We start from the raw sequence: 19,806 nt of genomic DNA on the forward strand, positions 1-19,806 counted from the left end.
CTCTGGTAGCGTAGTGGTTACAAATCGGGCTGCAAACCTTAAGGTCAGCGGTTCGAAACTACCAGCTGCTCCGCGGGAGAAAGATGAGGCTTTCTACTCCGGTAAAGATTTACACCCTCGGAAACCCTGTACAGGGTCGCTATGGGTCGGAACCGACTCGACGGCACTTAACAACAACAACATATATATATAAAGAAGATAACTATAGAAAAGACTAAGATTATACTTGGAAAAATTACATACAAAGTCAAAATATAAGGCAAAGAAAGATAAAATATGTGTAGACAATATCACAAAGTGTTTATTTCCCTAATATGTAAAAAGCGTCTACTAATAAATAAGAAAAGTCAAACAACCCAATGGGGGAAAATGCACATATAATACAAATTGATAATAGGCAGAAATGAAAATAATGTGATTCTTGTTGCTGTTGTTAAGTTGTTAAGCATATGGTTTCCAAGGAGCAGCTGGTAAGTTTGAACCACCAACCTTGTGATTCAAACTGACCTTGAGGTTCAGTGCTTTATCCACAGTATCACACCAGAACTCCTAAGTGGCACTTAAATATATTTTTAAAAAGACTTTCAAGCTTATTCAAAGAGACGTGCAAAATAAACCTAGACTCAAGGGTAAAATTTTCACCTTTCAAATATGATTAAAATTGTTGGCAAGGTTTAGGATGAGTAAATTGGTACCTCCTCTTATGGAGAATGAACTTCTGGTGTGGTGTTGTCAGATCAGCACTGTACAGTGAACCACAGGATCAGCAGTTCAAAGCCATCAGCTACTCCTCAGAAACAACTATACGAGGTCACTATTGAGTTGGAACAGTCTTAACAGCACTTAACAGCAACCATAACAATCAAACGTGTGGCACTGTAAGGTAAGCACTGGACTGCTAACTGCATGGTTGACAGCTCAAACGCACCAGTGGCTCCTTGGAAACCGTATACAGAGTTTCTATGAGTCAAAACCAACTTAAACCACTGACAACAACACCCTCAAATGTGCAAATATGGGTACACTTTAATCTAGCAAATTCACTTTTTGAACTTTACCTGTTAAAACACATGTTTATATGAAATCACGTGCATTGAAGCATTGTTTGAACCAGAAAAAGGCTGTGAACAATGCAAGTGCTCATTAATAAGGAACTAGACAAATGCATGCTGGCACATCCACAAGCAGGCAGACAAAGAATGAGAAAGTTCTCGGGGACACCAATATGGAACGGCATCCAAGACATAAGGTTAAGTGAAAAAGCAAGGAACAGAACAATGAATGCAGTAAGTTACTTACTATTCATAGAAAAAGGAAAACACACACACACACACACACAGCACAGTCACAAAAACACCGACTGGAACTAAACAACCTTGGTTCAAATCCCAGACCAACCATTTAATAACTTGTGGTCTTGGGCAAGTCATTTAATTCTCTGTGTTCAGTTTGTTCACCTATAAAGCAAAAGATCACGTCCCTCACCCAGCAATTATGATCACTTTTCAAGCTGATATATGCAAAGCACTTAGAAAGTATTCAGCATATAGTAAGTTCCACATGAGAGTTCACTGTATTATGATGGTTATTTGCTTGTTTCCATTTAAAATATCTCTAGACGGACTTATACAAAACTAGCAACACTGATAAGAGAACCAGAGTAGCTGGGGTGAGGAGAACTTCACTACTGATTGCACCTTTTGACTTTTGAACCATGTAAATGAATTAACCATTCAATAAAGAAAATAATTAAAGATGAAAAGCATAAACAAGAGCAGAAATCATTTCCTGTGAAGCTCTGCACTTCCCCGTGACACTTGCTGTACCTCCACAAATGCTCACTCCGTTTCTAGCATGACCACCCCTTCCTCCCTTTGCCTGGTGGGGAGCCACAGTCCCCCACCCACCTCGTGGGTCAGCAGCAATCGCTTCCCTGCTCAGAAAGATCTTGCCAATGATGTCATCATGCCTGCAGATGGGACAGAAAACAGGTAAGAGCACCAGCTGGGGACCTCTGCCCCACCCACATGGATCCTGGGGCTGGAGTGGGGATAGGTGCCAAGGGCTAACTAGTTGGGCACTGAGATCCTGTGTCCTGTCTCCCCTCAATGACGTGATCTCAGATCTCCAACACATACACCCCACCTGCCCCGCCACACACCCAACGGTGTCCTCGTCCAGCACGTAGAAGGCCAGGTGGTGGAAGTCCAGGGGCAGGTGCACCGTGTACTCCTCACCCCAGAAGGGACTCAGACTCCGCCAGACAGTCGCTGTCCTACAAAAGGGGGCAGAAGAGCTGAGGACCCTCCAACCACATAGACACATGCTTGGGGACTCAGGCACACACACACACAGAGAAAAATCCAGACACACACATGGACAAGAACAAGAACTTCTTGTGCTCACATACCCTGGATCTTGACACATTTCCACCCAGGGTCGCACGCACAAACACACACCCATGAACCCAGGCATAGACACACAAACACACAAATACACTTTCACATGCACATTCTCAGGAACAATAACACACTCCTCCAAAGACACACACAATTACACACACCCAGAGGCCCCAATACACATCTAAGGGCCCAGAGAGACACACACAGATACAAAAAGGGCACATCTCCAGAGACACAAAGAGACATATCCACACACATATACCACTCTCAGAAGTTTCTAGATTCATACAGATGTGTACACAGAGAGCGACCCACAGGTACTCTTCCCTACACACTCACATGCAGATCCAGAGACCCACAGACACACACGTCCACAGAACTCCACAGGTTTCATTCCTTCATGAACTCTCACTCATCGGAACCAACTGAGTTCTAGGGAATCATGGGACAGGTATTCTCTGTGTCCAGTGTGATGCTCTGGGATAATACACTGGACTGAAAGGTCTGTTTGAACCACAAGGTTGTCCATTCAAACTCACCAGCAGCTCCTCAGAAACCCTACACAGGGTCACCATGAGTGAGAACTGATTTGACAACACTTAACAATAACAACAAGGGGTGGGAATGGAGAGGTCAGGGGAGGCTTCCCGCAGAAGGTAGTTAGGTAAAGTAGGGTGGAGAGAGGAAGGCAAGTAACCCAGGTGGCAAGAGCGGCATGTGGGAAGCCATGAGGCAGGAATGTTTTGGGTGAATCTGAGGACTAGGAAGGGGAAGAGGAAGAGAAATAAGTAGGGAGCTAGGAGATGTGAGAACACTCAAGGCTTTGCAGCACACAACAAGGGTGGTTAGAAGCTCTGGAAGATTCGGTCGAAAGTCAGTCAAGATTTATACACATGCATTGACTCACATACTTCTCTTTACCCAAAGGGAACAAAGAACTTACTTTGCGCACTGAAGACACACCCAAATGTCTGGCTGCAAAATTTGGTTCTTATACCTGCTTCTTCTTTCCACACTCTCCCCCATGACAAGCATGCATGTGCATGTACACCCCCACACTCCTGTACTCAGCCCACAGGCTGTACCTTCAGATGTACCCTCACAATTTCCTCCCAGACACCCTTTATCCCCACCCCAACATTACCCCAGCTGGGGACCTGTAAGGTTCCTCACAGCCCAGAAAGGGAGAGACAGCAGCCTGGGGTCACACAGAAAATCAACCTGCAGCTTTGGAGATTCTGTCAGAGAGTGGGTACAGGGAGAATGATAAGGGAATAGGGGACCCTTCCCCCTACAAGCTCCCTGTCCCCAGGTCCCTGCCCATCTGGGCCAGAACCAGTGCCAGAAGCATCCTGAAGCCTGCTGTCTCCATAGGAACCAAGGGCTCAGTCACCCACCCACCTCAGGCCTGCGGGGACTGAGAGCTGTCCCTTGGCCTGCGGGGGTGGGAGTTAAGCACAGCCCAAACCAATGCCCCCCTCAACTCTCACTCACGCACACACCATACATCAGCATATCTTCATGTGTTCACACCAGTACCTATTTACCCAAGTAAGCAGGCATGGACTACACGTGTGTATGGGGCCATCATGGGCATATGGACACACAGTCTCACTCTGCTACACCCACAGGGACACACACAGATTCCTATCAACACTCACACAGACACACACACACAGACACACACACACACACCAGTGCCCGCAGCTCAGAACCAGGCAACCCAACCAAGCATGAGCTGCCCGCCCCCAGGGAGGCCACTGTGGGCGGCACGGTCTGGCAGCCCGCTGAGTCAGCCCCAGGGAGCCAGCAGGGACATCATGGAGTCCAGAGCAGGGTGGGGGTGGGAGGTAGGGGATCTGGGGGTGGGGGCTGGCCGGTTGGTGGGGCCAGAGCGAGAGAGGATGTGACAGCCCCAGAGGGGCCAGACACCCCTGTAAATAAGCATTACCCTCCTCCAGCTCCTCTCTAAAGGTGCTCCCTTCTCCCTTGACCTCTGGTTCCCACTCCTCACCTGGCCACCACCTCGTCATCCACCTTTACAATGCAGTAAGGATCACTGCTCCCAGACCTGTGCAAGAAAGGGGTTGAGAAGGGGGTGTTGAGAGGGCCCAATTCACTTTAACGATACAGACAGGAAAGACTGAGGTCCAGAGAGGGGAATGGGTCAGACAGCCAGGCTCACACAGCAGGTCAAGGTGAAAGGCAGGACCCCAGAGGCCAGCAAAAGATGTCACAGCTGCACAGCCTAACCTGACCCACTGTATGTGCATAGAAATGAAACATGGAGGCAGAGGACAGACAGCCCAGAGTCCTTAACCTTAGAAGCCCAAAGGTCAAGAGTGTTCACTGAGGAGCCATTCATGGCCTCACCACCCCCTAGCTTAAAGCACCTTAACTGCCACCGTCTGGTTCCCCTCAGTGGGGAGGAACCTTAGCTCGTCCTCTCACTGTATTCATAGCTGGAGACCCAGACCTCAAAGCCCAACCAACACGAGAGAGGAACTGCGTCGCCTGGAATAGCCACGGCACCACCACATCCTCTATCTCCCCTTCATCATCATTTGTAGTTGTTTTTAAGTATCCTTGAGTCGGGTCTGACACATAGCAACCCTGAATAGGGTTTCCAAGGAGTGGCTGGTAGGTTTGAACCACTGATCTTGTGATTAGCAGTCCTTTGTTTATTCTACAGCACCACCTCTTCTATCCCCGCTTTATTATAAGAGTTACCAGTAAATCCCAAGTCATTACCTCCTCTTCCCCACTTTATAATAAGTTGTTGTTAAGTGCTGTCGAGTCAGTTCCAACTCTTAGCGACCATGTATAGGGTTTCCAAGGAGCGGCTGGTGGATTTGAACCACCAACTTTGTGGTCCAGTGCTTTATTCCATAGTGCCACACCAGGTGTTGGCAATAAATCTTAAGCTGTCTACACCAGCCCCTCACTTCCTGCCCCCAATCCCATGGGCCTCCTCTGTGTTCTGGCAGGCTCAGTCCAGCCGCAGTGTCTTTGTACATGCTGGTCCCTTTGCCTGGAACTCTTTGTGCCTGATCTTGTCACATCTGGCTTCTCCTTGTCATTCAAATCTCAGCCTGAAAATCACCCCCTCAGGTAGGTCTTCCCTGACCAACACTGTCCGGCCTAAAGTCTATCTCTATTTCCCATAACGTCTGGGCTATGAGCTTCTTGGTGAGGCTGCCTGGCACATAGTAGTAGATCTTGCAGAGAGATCCTGAGTGGGTGATTTTGTGTGCTCTCCAGGAGGCTCACAGAAGTAAAGGTACTTGTCACGCAAGGAGTACAGCAGAGCCAGGATTTGAAAGCAGATCTACAAGGCTCAGATTGCCTATCCGTCCACTCCACCCTCTCCCTCACACCACAGCCCCTACCTCACTGCCTCCACCACTCTCTCTGTGTCACAGGTCCCCAAACTCAAACTCCTCGAGAATTCCAGGGCACCTGCCCTGAACCTCAGTTTCCCCCTCTGAATTCCTTCCTTAGCTCTCTGTGGCTAGGACTCTCATCCCTCCAGTCACTATCCCTAAGTCCCTCAGATGAGGGGAAATCTCTGCGTACCTGTCTGGGATCTCTGAATCCCCTTCTGTGTGGTGTTCCAGGCCTCAGTTTCCCCTTTTGGGCTCCACCCCAAGTCCATTGGACTAGGGAACTCCTTGAGCTCAGTTTCCCTATCTAGACTACCCAGCCCCCCTAGTCACTCACTATTTGGTTTCTCTATTCTTGGGGGGAGGGCATTACCACCTATTGATTGAATTATGTTCCCCCAAAATATGTGTTGTAAATCCTAACCTCTATGCCTGATCTTCTATGAACTAGGCGTTCAGGTCCTGGGTCAAAGGACCAAGATATCCTAGTCCTGACTGGCCTGCCACCTGGTAACATTCTCTAAGCAGAAACACCATATGCACACAGGAATATTGAGGCCCACCTGAATCCTGGTCCTCTGAGGCCCCTCCCCAAGATTTGCTTGATAAGAGATTAAATCAGCAAACGGAGCAGAGATGGGGGAAGAGAGATGGCAAGTCACATGAGGATGGCTCAGGAGCAAAAGCTTCCTCAAGAGCCAACAGAGAGAATGCCAACCCCTAGAGCTGGAACTCGGAATCCAAAAATGTCTGTTAAAGCCATTCACGTGTGGCATTTCTGCTACAACAACACTGGAGAACTAAGGCACACCCCTCCCGCCAACCCAGCCTGACCCCTGGGCCCTCATGGGAGCCTAGCTCCCAGTGTCAGCTCCGTGGCTATAACGTAAAAGGGCCTTATCAGGAGCCCATCAGGTAAGGGCAATGGTGGTGAGGGTGGAAGGGCACCCTTCCAGTGCCCTGCTCTTTCCAGATCCTTGGCCTCTCCCACGGCCCTTGCCCCAGCTTAAGTGTGGGAAAGCCAGGCCCTCAGCTATCACCTGCCCAGGCTCATTTGTGCAGTGGAAGTAATTGGGGTTCAAGGCCCAGCTGGGTGACCTTGGGCTTTGCCTCTGGGCCTCAATTCCCCACTTGTGAAGTAGAGATGCAAACAAGTCCATGGGCCTGGTCCAAGGCAAGTCCTCAATGAGTTACAGCTGCTCTTATTAGAAATAGTAATAGTTTTTGTTGTTGCTGTTGTTAAATGCTGTTGTGTCAATTCTGACTCATAACAACACTGTACATCTTTGCAGAAGCAGAAAGCCTCATCTTTCACCCAAGGAATGGCTGGTGGGCTCAAACCAGCATCCTTGCGGTTCAAAGTTCAGTGCTTATCCTACAGAGCCACTGCGCTCCCCATAGTAATAGTGTTGTTGTTGTTAAACTGCCATTGAGTTGGTTCCAAGTCATAGTGACCCAGTATAGGGTTTCTGAAGAGTGGCTGGTGAGTTTCAATCGCAGACCTTGTGGTTCAAACTGATCTTATGGTCCTGGGCTTATCCTACAGGGTCACATCAGGACTAGAGTAATAGTTGTTGTTGTTGTTAAGTGCCGTCAAGTCGGTTCCAACTCATAGTGCCCCCGTATAGGGTTTCTAAGGAGTAGCTGGTGAGTTTGAACTACTGACCTTGTGGTTCACAGTCTAGTGCTGATCCTACAGCACCACACCAGAAGAGAAATAGTAATAACTCTAAAATTCTCTGCGAAGGTCAGGTCAGACACTCTCAAACCTGGCAAGACTCAGGCAAAGTCTGAGGGTCCCTCTCTTGGGAAAGGGGAGAGGAAACACAAAGTCCCCACGCCTGGAGATCCCAGCACGTTCTGAGGAGAGTCCTTTAAAGAAGGAAGCCAACAGCTAAAAAACTGAAGCAGGTAGCTAGCATCTCAGCTTAGTGACCTGTAACCTGCCTTGTTCCGGGGTTAGGCCCCCTCAGAGCTTCCTTTGGCCCAGAAGCTGAGCAGGGGTGAGCAGGGGAAGGCAAGAGGTATAGAAACCAAGCCGAAGTTGAGGAAACCCCAGAAACCAGCGTCCCATCCTCATGGCTTCAGGGCTGGGAGGTAAGTATAGTTTCTGGGAGAGGCCCCCTCACTCCGGCCTCACTGCCCTGCAAGTTTCAGGGCTTCTGATTCTGGGGAATGTCTCAGAAATTGGGTGGAAGGGGACTTCTCCAGATGCCACATTCTTGAAGCAAACACTGTTCCTATTCCAGGTGCATGACTATTTGAGGTGACTGGTGAAGATGCTCTAAGCAGCACCCCCAATACATTTTCAGTATTGCGGGGCCATGAAATCAAAAGCAGGATGCTCCCCTTGAAGGGAGTCAGCAGGGCACACCTGGAGGTCAGGTCACCACCAAACCATACTCCAACCAGAGAAAGGCTCCATGTTCCTGCTCAGCCTAACAAGACTCTAGGCCTCACAGTTGTAGGGGAGCTAGAGACTCCTGCCTAGAGGGCCCAGAAGGGAAACCAAGGTCCAGAAATTAACAAGTCCAAGGTCACACAACCAATGTCCTGCCAAGTGCTGACACTCTCAGAGCCCCTTCTGGGCTCCAGATCAAACAGGGACGGACACCCTTAATTCTGCTGGTTGGGTAACTGCAGGCTCCGGGAAGGGGGTGCACAGCCCGGGATCCTGGCCTCAACCTCATCATACCTCCCTGGGGAGAGGTTACAAGGGGGAGTTGGGTCTTTTAGCAGTTTAGCATCAGGGAACAGCTTCTGGGAGCCCCAGATTCAGGCTCTGGGTCAATAAGATCCCAGGGTCCCCCAGGCCTGGCTGGCCTGCCACCTGGTGACACTCTTCAAATAGAAACACCAGACACACACAGAAATATTGGGCCCACATGAATCCCGGTCCTCTAAGGCCCCTTTCCAGTGTTCAGCTGATAAGCTCCCTTCTAGCCCAGAGGAATCCCCATTTTCATCATCCGCTTGGACTAAAGCAGGTCTCCCTCACCCCTTGCCCAGCTCTAACAGAATCTAACAGTGTGGTCCCTTCTTTAGCTCTGGAAGACGCCGCCCTTCAATGTATCTGAGAGCAAAGACTAGCCCCACTTCCTCTGCGGAGTGGGGAGCATCTGCAAGTGTGGGCGCCCCCTACCTCAGGACAACGATGGCATGGACTTTCGCCCCCCTCCCCCATCACACGCGGACTTGCCCCGATACCCAGGTTCAGAGCCGACCCAGACACTCCCGCCTCTCCTCCCACCCATGCCCAGCGCGCCTCTCACCCCTGGCGAGCCCCGGGGTACTCACACGTCCTTGGCGGGCAGCGCGCGGCCCTCCACCACGCGGACATTCAGGGAGCTGCTCTTGGCCATGGCGCCCAACCCCAAACTTTCCAGGCAGGAGGGAGCTCAGGTTCCGAGACTGGACCCAGGAGCGTTTACATGTCACCAGCTGCGACCCTGAAGCCCTGCCCCGGGGTCCCAGCGCCGCCCATCCGAGAGATTTCCGAAGGCTGGGGATGGACAGGTGCCCCAGGAAGGGGCACTCGCAAGGACTCTACAGGTAGGAGCAAGGTGCCGAGCAGGCGAAGTACTCGGGGGCATCACCGGCTCCTGGCGGGCAGGCAGGAGGAGGAGGCCACAGTCCTCCTCCTAATCCCGCCTCCCGCAGGGTCCCCCGCCCGCCCCCGGTCCTCCTCGCGCGCCCTCTGCCGGCACCCCAGTCCAGCGCGCCCAGGCTCACCAGCCGCGGAGCCCCAGGAGTGTGAGGCTCGCGATCTAGATGGGCGTGGCGGCTGGCTCCGGGAGTATCGGAATTGGGCTCAGAAAGCGGTCTGCCAGCTATCTGCGCTTCTTCTCCGCTACCCCTTTACCTCTCCCGCGCCCTGCCGTGCCTCCCATCCCACGCCACCTCCCGGGTAGGACGTGCGCGGAACAGGCTCCGTTGGCGACGAGAGGAGGCGCTAGAGAGTAGCACATTCCCTGGGGGTCCGTTCGGGGTCAAGAGAGAGGCCTCGAACACCCGCTTCCATCTTTTAGTTTCCAGTTAAGTCTAGACTGTGAGAGGGGGGGATCTAACGTCACGGGCTGGCACTACGGGGACGGAAACCGCGGTCTGAGGGGGAGGGGAAGTTTGAAGATAGCTACCAGGACAGGGAAGGTAAAAGTCTGACAAGACACTTACGTTGTTCAGACGTTACTGTGTGCTAGGCACTGTTTTAAGTGCTTTACAATGATGATCTCATTTCGTTCTCACAATAACCCTGTGGGCTAAATACTATTCCCCCCATTTTGTGGCGGGAGAAACTGAAGTTCCGGAGGTATTAAATAACTTGTCAGGTCTCACAGCTAATTGTTTTGACTTTCTGCGTTTGAATCTTGACTCCATCACTTGGTAGCTGTGTGGTCTTGGACAAGTCACTTAACCTTTCTGGGCCTTGGTTTGGGTTTGTCATCTGCCCCATGGAGATCACTTGGTATCCTGGTGTGACGCTGTAGGATAAGCACTGGACTGCCAATCACAAGATTAGCAGTTCAATCCCACCAGTTACTCCATGGGAGAAAGATGCGACTTTTGATTCCCATAAAGACTTATAACCTCGGAAACCGGGTCACTTTGAGTTGGAACTGACTCCACCGCACTTAACAAAACAACAACATGGGGACCATATAGCTTCTAAACCGCTGGATTCTGAGTGAATTTAGTGAAATAACGCAAATTAAGGTCTCAGAAAAGTGACCAGCAGCTAAGAAGTTCTCAGAAAGGGTTTGATATTGTCTTTTGAGGCACAGCTCAAACACTGCCTCTTCTGGGGAGCTTTCCAAGATGTCTCCTGCCATGAACAGAGGTTTCCCTCCTTTGCTCTGCTCCCACAGCTGTTTGTAGGTGCATTCCCAAGTTTTAAAAATGAAATGACGTGACCAGAAGGGCCTGTCTCAGGGTGGACACTTGTACACACTTATTTCTTCCCTTGAGTTCATTGTTTGCTGTCTGAGGGCTCTTAGAAGGACTGGTACAGAGTGTAATCATTTGGGTCAGCCCAGGGCTGGGCACCAGCAGCAGGAAGGCCTACCTGCTGTCAAATGAATAAAGGAGCCAACACCCAGACCGGTGGGGCCAGGCACACCCTGCCCAGTCTCAGCTCCTGCTTTCCCACCTCCCACTTGGCTGGTGAGGGATTCAAAACCTTGACATGCTCTCTCAGGCTCCCTGCTGCCTGGTGTGGCCTGGGGCCTGCAGAGACCTGGGCCTCAATTTTCCCATCTGGGAAATAGGTTTAGTAGGGTAGGCATTCCACATCCTTCAGTAGGGGCTAAGGAGTGATCCAATGTTGCACCTAGAATAGTGTTGGCCCCAACAGGCTGTTAAAAATCTTCCCCCTACCCCAATAAAAGAAATAGTGGTGTGATGCTGTAGGATAAGCACTCGCCCACAAGGTTGGCTTGAACTGCAAGGTCGGCAGTTCAAACTCACCAGCAGCTCCTAGGAAACCCTATACTGGGTCACTATGAGTCAAAACCAGCTGGACGGCATTTAAGAACAACAACACTCCAGCAATGGGGAGCACGGTGGCTCTACCGATAAGCACTGGACTATGAACCGCAAGGTTTGCGGTTCGAGCCCACCAGCCGCTCTGCAGGAGAAAGATGAGGCTTTCTTTCTGTTCCCTCCAAGATTTAAAGCCTCGGAAACCCTATACACGGTTACTATGAGTCGGAACCGACTCAACAGCATTTAGCAACACCACCACAGTAACAGACTCCTGGTGTAGCACTGCAGAAAAAGCACTGGACTACTAACCTCAAAGGAGCTCTGGTAGCATAGTGGGTACGAATCGGGCTGCTAACCTCAGGGTCGCACTTTGAAACTACCAGCTGTTCCGCGGGAGAAAGATGAGGCGTTCAGCTCCCGTAAAGATTTACAGCCTTGGAAACCTTGTACAGGGTCGCTAAAAGTTGGAACCGACTCCACAGCACATAACAACAACTAACCTCAAGGTCAGCGGTTCAAATTCACTAGCCGCTCCTTAGAAACCCTATACAGGTCGCTTGGAGTTGGAACCGACTCAATGGCATTTAAGAACACCCCAGTAATGAACTCCTGGTATGGTGCTGTAGGATAAGCACTGGACTGCTAACCACAAGCTTAGTGTTCAAACCCACCAGCCATTCTTCAGAAACCCTATACAGGGTCACTATGAGTCGAATCAATTTGACAACACTTAACAACAACAACAACAAACCCCAGTAATTTTTATCTGTCTACCTGCTGCTGCTGCTGCTGTGTGCCGTGGAGTCGGTTCCGACTCATAGCGACTCTGTACAGAGTTTCCAAGGCTGTAATCTTTATGGGAGCAAAACGCCCATCTTTCTCCTGCGGAACAGCTGGTAGTTTCAAACTGCTGACCTTGTGGTTCATAGCCTGATTCGCAACCACTACGCTACCAGATTGCCCCAAAGTGAATGTACAAATTAAGAGGGAGATGGTACTTGCTATGTAGCTGTGGTTTCTAGACAGGTATCCTGGCCTACCTTTCTAACCTAGGTAGGGGCTGCTGGCTGAACCTGTTTCTTCTGGGAGCTTGCAATGGCTTCAGGAAATCCAGCCAACCACCCAGCCTCAGGGCCTGATGGAACCTGGGGCCTAGTTGTGGGGTCCCCTGGGATGCCAAACTGCCACCCAACCATCTCAGAGCTGAACAGGAAGTCACATTCCCAAACACCCCTCCCCACTGGGAATTATCAAGGTTATCAACTGCGTCCGCCCAGCCTCCCAGGAGCCAGCTCTGTCACCTGCCAAATATCCGGTGCCTGACCCCGCTGCTGTTTGCCTGGGGCTGTGGCCACATGCTCCATATTTTACGCATGGCCTGACCACTTCCTGTTGTTCAGAAAAGCTTTGGCCTGAAACTTGCAGAGGGCTGGGGTCTTTTAAGGCAGCCCCCCCAATGAGGGGCCAGAAGGGCAAGGACAGCCCAGAGAGGGGTGTAGTCTGCTGGGGTCATCCACTAGGAGACGGAGAAGGTACCCCTATGAGTGCCCATGTAGGAAGAGCCTTTCTGTTCTCAAAGGGGTGATCTCAAGGCACCTGGTATTGTTCCTGGCATAGAGACTTGCTGAGACCACCTAGCTCACAGTTGCTAGCCTGGGGCCCAGGCAGGGCTCACAGACAGGAGGAGATAGGATCTGGAGTGTGGGCAGGGGGATGCTATAGTCTGCTCCTACCAGCTTGTGCCCAGCCTTCCCAACAGGTCTGTTCTTGGCTGCGGGGAAGTCCTCATAGATGTGCGGGGAAGACATGGACAACCACCCCTTCCCCTCAGCACACTCACTGCTTCTTACTTGTTTGGCCCCTCTCTGTGACCTTGGTGTCTTGTTCCCTTGTTTTGTGGTGATTTACATGCTCGTCTTATCTCTTAAATGTCAGGGACAATGTCTGATTCATTCCAAGCCTCCCACACTGCTTGGCACATCAGTAAAAGGAAACACACACTTGCTGGGTGAAATTGAAATCAGTTCCCCTCGAGGACTGGAATCTGGCTACTCTCCTTGTTATGATAGGGCATTCTTTTTCCCTTCCTCTCCCCACACAGTGTCTAGTATGGGAACTCAAGTTATGCCAACTTACCTCCCTCTACATATCTACCGCAAATCCACAAGGCCCGACTCCATTCACAGAACTACTCATCTCTAGACCTCAGTTTCCCTTTCTGGGAAATGGGCAACATCTCTTCTGAGGCCATGATCTAGGCAGGGCAGACAACTCCGGGCCAGGTTGGGGTGAGGAGCTGTTCTTTGTCTCAAGAACACAAAGCCGTGTTTGTGATGCTGGGTGAGCACAATTCTGGGCAGGGAGCCACATGGGACAAGAGGCAGTGATGGGCGGAACAGGCAGGATTTCCAAAAGCTCCTCTGCAGGCTGACCTGGTAAGTCCTCTCCTTCCCTTCTGGGACAGGGAAACCAGGTGTCTGTCTGTTCTCCACATCTCCTTCCTCAGCCCTACTCCCCGCCTCCCCCAACAAGTGGTCACACCAGCACCTCCTTGGAATGAAGAAGTAGGAAGAGGGAAGAACTGAAGCGTGAAGCTTGGGGGTGGGATGGGGGAGGACTGGATATTTCCAGAGCCTGTGGATTTTTGCAGCCAAGAAGTTGTGACCTGCTGTCACTCAACAGACAACATAACCTACACCCAGAGACTGTCAGGAGGCTGAGTTAGCAGCGGGGAAGCCCTAGGAGGAGGACAGAATGGCAGTAGCAGCAGCTCATTTAACAGAGAGGAATACTGAAGCCTGAGGAGTAGATTGGCTGAGGGCAAAGCTAGTTCCGATCTTGTTAAGACCTTCTCCTCCCCTCTAAGCCATGAACTCTTAGATAGTCCTAGGGCCCAAGGCCTGTGTGGCAGACAAACACGGGAACCCAACTCTTCTCAGTCAGTATCCCCAGGGCCTCAGTTTCCTCACTTGACACTTACTGCACAAATCTGGCCCACACCTGACTCATCATCCTTGAATTCTGTACACCTGCTTATAGGCCTTTGTTCCTTTCTAATGAGGGTCTGGTAGGGTACTGGTTATGAGGTGGGCTACTAATCTGAAGGTCATCAGTTTGAAACTACCAGCTGTTCCGCAGGAGAAAGATGAGGCTTTCTGCTTCCGTAAAGACTTACAGCCTCGGAAACCCTATACAAGGTCGCTATGAGTCAGACTCCACGGCACATAACCAACTAACCAATGTGGTCCATAAGGAACCCTGGTGGTGTAAGGTAAGCACTAGACTGCTAACTATAAGACTGGCAATTCAAACCTACTTGCTGCTCCTCAGGAGAAAGATGAATCTTCCTGCTCCTGTAACTCAGAAACCCTATGCAGGGTAGCTATGAGTCGGAACCGACTAGATGGCACTTAACAACAACAACAACAACAACAACAACAACAGCAACAACTATGAGTCAGAATCAATTCGATGGCAGTGGGTTGTTTTCCTTTTTCTAAATGAGGGGTCACACCGTCCTGCCTCTGGGTCATTGCACATTGTTCCTAAGTAGAAGACCCATGGGTATTTGTTACACTAGACCAAAACCAAACTGCCATTGAGTTGATCCTGACTCATAATGATCCTGAAAGACAGTGTAGAATTTCTCCCTAGGATTTCCATGACTGTAAATATTTATGGGAGAAGACAGCCTCATTGTTCTCCCTCATAGCAGCTGGTGGGTTGGAACTGTTGGCCTTGCAGTTAGCAGCCCAACACTTAACCCACTGTACCACTAGCACTTCCTTTTTTATAATATACTGATTGTTGTTGTTGTTGTTAAGTGTCGTCGAGTCAGTTCTGACCAATAGCAACCCTGTATAGGGTTTCCAAGGAGCAGCTGGTGAGCTTGAACCACCAACCTTACAGTTCAAACGGCTTTGCAGTCTGGCGCATTAACCCACAGCGCCACACCATGACTTCAATAAACTGATTGTTGTTGTTGTTAGGTGCCATCGAGTCAGTACCGATTCATAGTGACCTTATGCACAGCAGAACGAAACACTGCCTGATCTTAGGCCACCCTCACTATTGTTGCCACGCTTGAACCCATTGATGCTGCCACTGGGCCAATCCATCTCACTGGGGGTCTTCCTCTTTTTCTCTGACCCTCCACCTTACCAAACATGATATCCTTCTCTAGCGACTGGTCCCTCCTGACAATATGTCCAAAGTATGAGAGACAAAGTTTGGCCATCTTGGCCTCCAAGGAGCACTGTGGCTGCACTTCTTCCAAAACAGATCTGTTGGTTCTATGGGCAGCCCATGGTACTTTCAATATTCTTCTCCAACACCATAACTTAAATGCATCAATTCTTCTACAGTCTTCCTTATTTACCATCCAACTTTCACATGCATATGAGGTTATTGAAAATACCATGGCTTGGGTCAGAAACACCTTAGTCCTCAAGCTGACATCTCTGCTCTTCAACACTTTAAAAAGGTCTTATGCAGCAGATTTGCCTAATGCAATACGTCATTTGATTTCTTGACTGCTGCTTCTGTGAGTGTTGATAGATGATCCAAGAAGAATAAAGTCCTTGACAACTTCAATCTTTTCTCTGTTGATAAGAAAGTTGTTTATTGGTCCAGTGGTGAGGATTTTTGTTTTCTTTACATTGAGATGCAATCCATTGAGATGGTCTATGATCTTCATCAGTAAATGTTTTAAGTCCTCTTCACTTTCAGCAAGCAAAGTTGTATCATCTGCATATCGCAGGTTGTTAATGAAAAAGACTGATGACTTTCCCCTAAATCCACCCCCTGTTAAGGCTGTCCCAAAGATTAAATTAGAGACTAGATGTCCACTCTTTCCCTCTCATGTCCTCCATGCATGCCGCATTTTCTCCAACTCCAAGTCCAGACCACCAGTCCCTTTCATTCCATTCACCATCAGGCAGTACTGAGGACACTCCTCTATGTCCTCTAATCAGGTTTGGGATCCTGTGAGACATGGCCAGAGGCCGTGAAGGACTGTGAAGGACCAGGAGGAATGAAGGAGACCTTTCCTGCAAGTGACAGCCTTGCCCTCATGGTTGGTTTGTACTGCAAGGCTGGTGGTTCAAACTCACCAGCTGCTCCTCAGAAACCCTATACAGAGTCACTCTGAATCGGAACCAACTTGATGGCACTTAACAACAACAACAACAATCATAACCATAACCCTATTCCTAGCCCTAATGCTAACACTAACCCTAACCTTAATCCTAACCCTACCTCTTGTCCTAACCTTACTCCTATCCCTCTTAATCCTATTCCTGACCCTACGCCTACTCCTACTCCAAACCTTACCCCTAAAGCTAACGTACTCTAACCCTTACCCTAACCCTAATTTAATGCTAATGCTAAAGCTAATAGTAGTGCTAACCTTAACCCTACCCCTAAACCCATTCCTTAACCTTAACCCTACCCTTACAGCATCCCCACCACTACCTCTACACCTACCCTTAACCCTGTCCTTAAAGCTAACCCTAAGCCTAACTTTAACAGTAACCCAAACCCTAACCTAACTCTACTCCTACCCCTACCCTTAACCCTACTCATACCACTAACCCTAGCCCTAATCCTGACCCTAACAATACCCCCAACCTACCCTTAATTTACCCCAACCCCTAACAGGACCCCTAACCTTACCTCTAAACTTAACTATTACCCTAACCTTACCCCTAGCCCTAACACTAACATTATCCCTAACTGTAACTCTAACTATAACCCCAAACCCAATCCTAACCATAAACCTACTCTTATACTACACCTACCCCTATTCCGTAACACTTAATTGTGCTCATGAGAAACCTTTACATAGACGAAGAGGCAGTTGTTTGAACAGAACAAGGGAACACTGTATGGTTTCAAACTAGGAAAGGTGTGCGGCATGGTTATATTCTTTCATCATACTTAGTCTATATGCTGAACAAATAATCTGAGAAACTGGATTATATGAAGAAAAATGTGGCATCAGGATTGGAGGAAGACTCATTAAAAACCTGAGATATGTAGATGACACAACCTTGCTTGCTGAAATTGAAGAGGAATTAAAATACTGATGAAGAACAAAGACCTTTAGTATGGGTTGCACCTCAATGCAAAGAAAACAAAAATCGTTACCACTGGACCAATAAATATCCATATAAGTGGAGAAAAGACTGAAGTTGTCAAAGACATTTTGCTAGGATCAACCATCAACACTCAAGGAAGCAGCAGTCAAGAAATCAAATGATGTGTTGTATTAGGCAAATCTCCTATACAAGAGTTCTTTAAAGTGTTGAAGAGCAAAGGTGTTGGTTTGAGGATTAAGGTGCACCTGCCCCAAGCCATGGTATTTTTCATAACCTCATAGGCATGCGAAAGTTGGACAGTGAATAAGGAAGAGCATAGAAAAATGGATGCATTTGAGTTATGGTGTTGGAGGAGAATATTGAAAGTAGCATGGACTGCCAAAAGAACAAACCAATCTGTGTTGGATGAAGGACAGCCAGAATGCTCCCTGGAAACCAAGATGGACAGTCTTCATCTCTCATACTTTGGACATATTCTCAGAAGGGACAAGTCCCTGGAGAAGGATATCGTGTTCAGTAAAATGGAGGGTCAGAGAAAAAGAGGAACACCCCCAATGAGATGGATTGGCACAGTGGCAGTAGCAATAGGCTCCAATATAGCAACGATTGTGGGGTTGACACAGGACCAGGTACTGTTTCATTCTGTTGTGCATAGGGGTCACTATGGGTCGATACCAGCTCAATGGCACCTAACAACAACAACCCCTCCCCTTACCTCTTATCTTGTGCCTCCCCCTCCCCCTAATCCTAACCCTACTCCCCCTACACCCCTACCCCTGCCACCACCCTTACCACTAACCTACCCCTACCACAATCCATATACCTAGCCCAAACTCTAACTTTAACCCTACCCCTACCCTAACACTAAACCTAATCGTAACCCTAAGCCTACCCCTAACACTAAACCTAATCCTACACCTAAACTTTCTACTTCTAAACCTAATTCTTACCCTACCCCTAACATACCCCTAACACTACCCCTAAAGCTAACCCTAATAATCCTAACACTAGTCCTAGACCTAGCTCCACCTCTACCCCTTAACCCCAACTCTAACCAAACCCTGACTGCACCCCCACTGCTACCTCTACCTCTATACCTGTACTGACCCATACTCTTACCCCTAGCCCTAACCCTAACAGTACCCCTAATCCAACACCCACCCCAACCCCTTCTCCTAATATACCTTTACTCCTAACCCCAACAGAAATCCTGCCTTTAACCCTACCCCTGAACCTAACCCTAACCTTACCTCTACCCCTAAATCTTAATCTACCCTACTCTTAACTCTAACCCTAATCCTAATCATAGCCCGACCCTTAACCCAATCTCTATCCCTAATCTAAGCCTTACACTTACCATAACCTAACCCTACCATTACCCTGACCCTAATCCAAACCCTAACCCAACCACTACCCCTTCCCCCTACACCGTAAGCTAACTATAACCCTTATAATAATCCTAACCCTAACGCTACCACTTCTCCTACTTCTAAAGTTAACCTTCTTACCTTACCCCAAACATAAAGACAACCCTAACTCTAACCTTAAACCTTTCCCTAACCCTTACCCTAATCCTAATGCTAGCCATAAACCTACCACGAATCCTAACAATAACTCTGAACCTAACCCCTGCCCCTAAACCTAACCCTATCCATAAGCTAACTCTAACCCTAACACTAACCCTAACCTACTCCTAACCCTAACCCTACCCCTCACCCTATACATAATCCTACACTAACCATACTCCAATGCTATAGCTACAACTGTGCTCCAATGCTATACCCCTACACATACCCCTTCACTTACGCCTATCCCTAACTCTAACCATATCCCTTAATTCTACCTCTATCTCTGTCTCCACCACAAACCCTAACCCTAAACCTTACCCCAAACCTAACCCTAGCATTAAACCTAACCCTATCACTAACTCTGACTCTAACCATCCCACTACCCCTATTTTACTGTACTCCTATCTTACCCTACCCCAAAAGGTAACCCTAACCCTAATCTTAAAGATAACTCAAGCCCAAACCTTTAACCTAACCTTAATGCTAACCATAGCAATGACCCTAACCCTATCCCTACTGCTAACCCTTAACCCAAAATATTTCCCTAAACTAACACTAACCCTAATCCTAATGCTAATGTTTACCCTAACACTAACCCTATGCCTAACCCTATTGCTAAAGAAAATCTTAACACTAACCCTACCACTAAACCTATACCTAAAGCTATTCTTAACCCTATCCCAACTCCAATACCTAAACCTAACCCTATCCCTAACCCCAAAATTTACTCTAACCTTTAAATTAACTCTAACCCTCAGTCTAATTGTTGAAGAGCAAAGATGTCAGCTTGAAGACTAAGGTGCGTCTGACCCAAGCCATGGTATTTTCAATAACCTCATATGGATGTGAAAGCTGGACAGTAAATAAGGAAAAC

General features: G+C 48.8%; 1 protein-coding gene and 1 pseudogene across 1 annotated transcript in view; one reads left to right on the forward strand and one right to left on the reverse strand.

Moving 5' to 3' along the window:
* RASAL1 (RAS protein activator like 1 (GAP1 like)) overlaps positions 1 to 9,177 on the reverse strand; it is a 33,735-nt gene extending 24,558 nt beyond the window's left edge. The window contains exons 1-4 of the mRNA XM_006870512.1: positions 9,083 to 9,177; positions 4,417 to 4,473; positions 2,162 to 2,275; positions 1,908 to 1,969 (exon numbers count right to left, since the gene is read on the reverse strand). Coding sequence (XP_006870574.1) covers positions 1,908 to 1,969; positions 2,162 to 2,275; positions 4,417 to 4,473; positions 9,083 to 9,147 — 298 coding nt within the window. The 5' untranslated portion in view covers positions 9,148 to 9,177. The remainder of the gene's footprint in view (positions 1 to 1,907; positions 1,970 to 2,161; positions 2,276 to 4,416; positions 4,474 to 9,082) is intronic.
* Positions 9,178 to 9,216: 39 nt separating this feature from the next.
* LOC102835995 overlaps positions 9,217 to 19,806 on the forward strand; it is an 82,628-nt pseudogene continuing 72,038 nt past the window's right edge.

The sequence above is a fragment of the Chrysochloris asiatica genome, unplaced genomic scaffold, assembly GCF_000296735.1.
Source record: "Chrysochloris asiatica unplaced genomic scaffold, ChrAsi1.0 scaffold00142, whole genome shotgun sequence".
NCBI lineage: Eukaryota > Metazoa > Chordata > Mammalia > Afrosoricida > Chrysochloridae > Chrysochloris > Chrysochloris asiatica.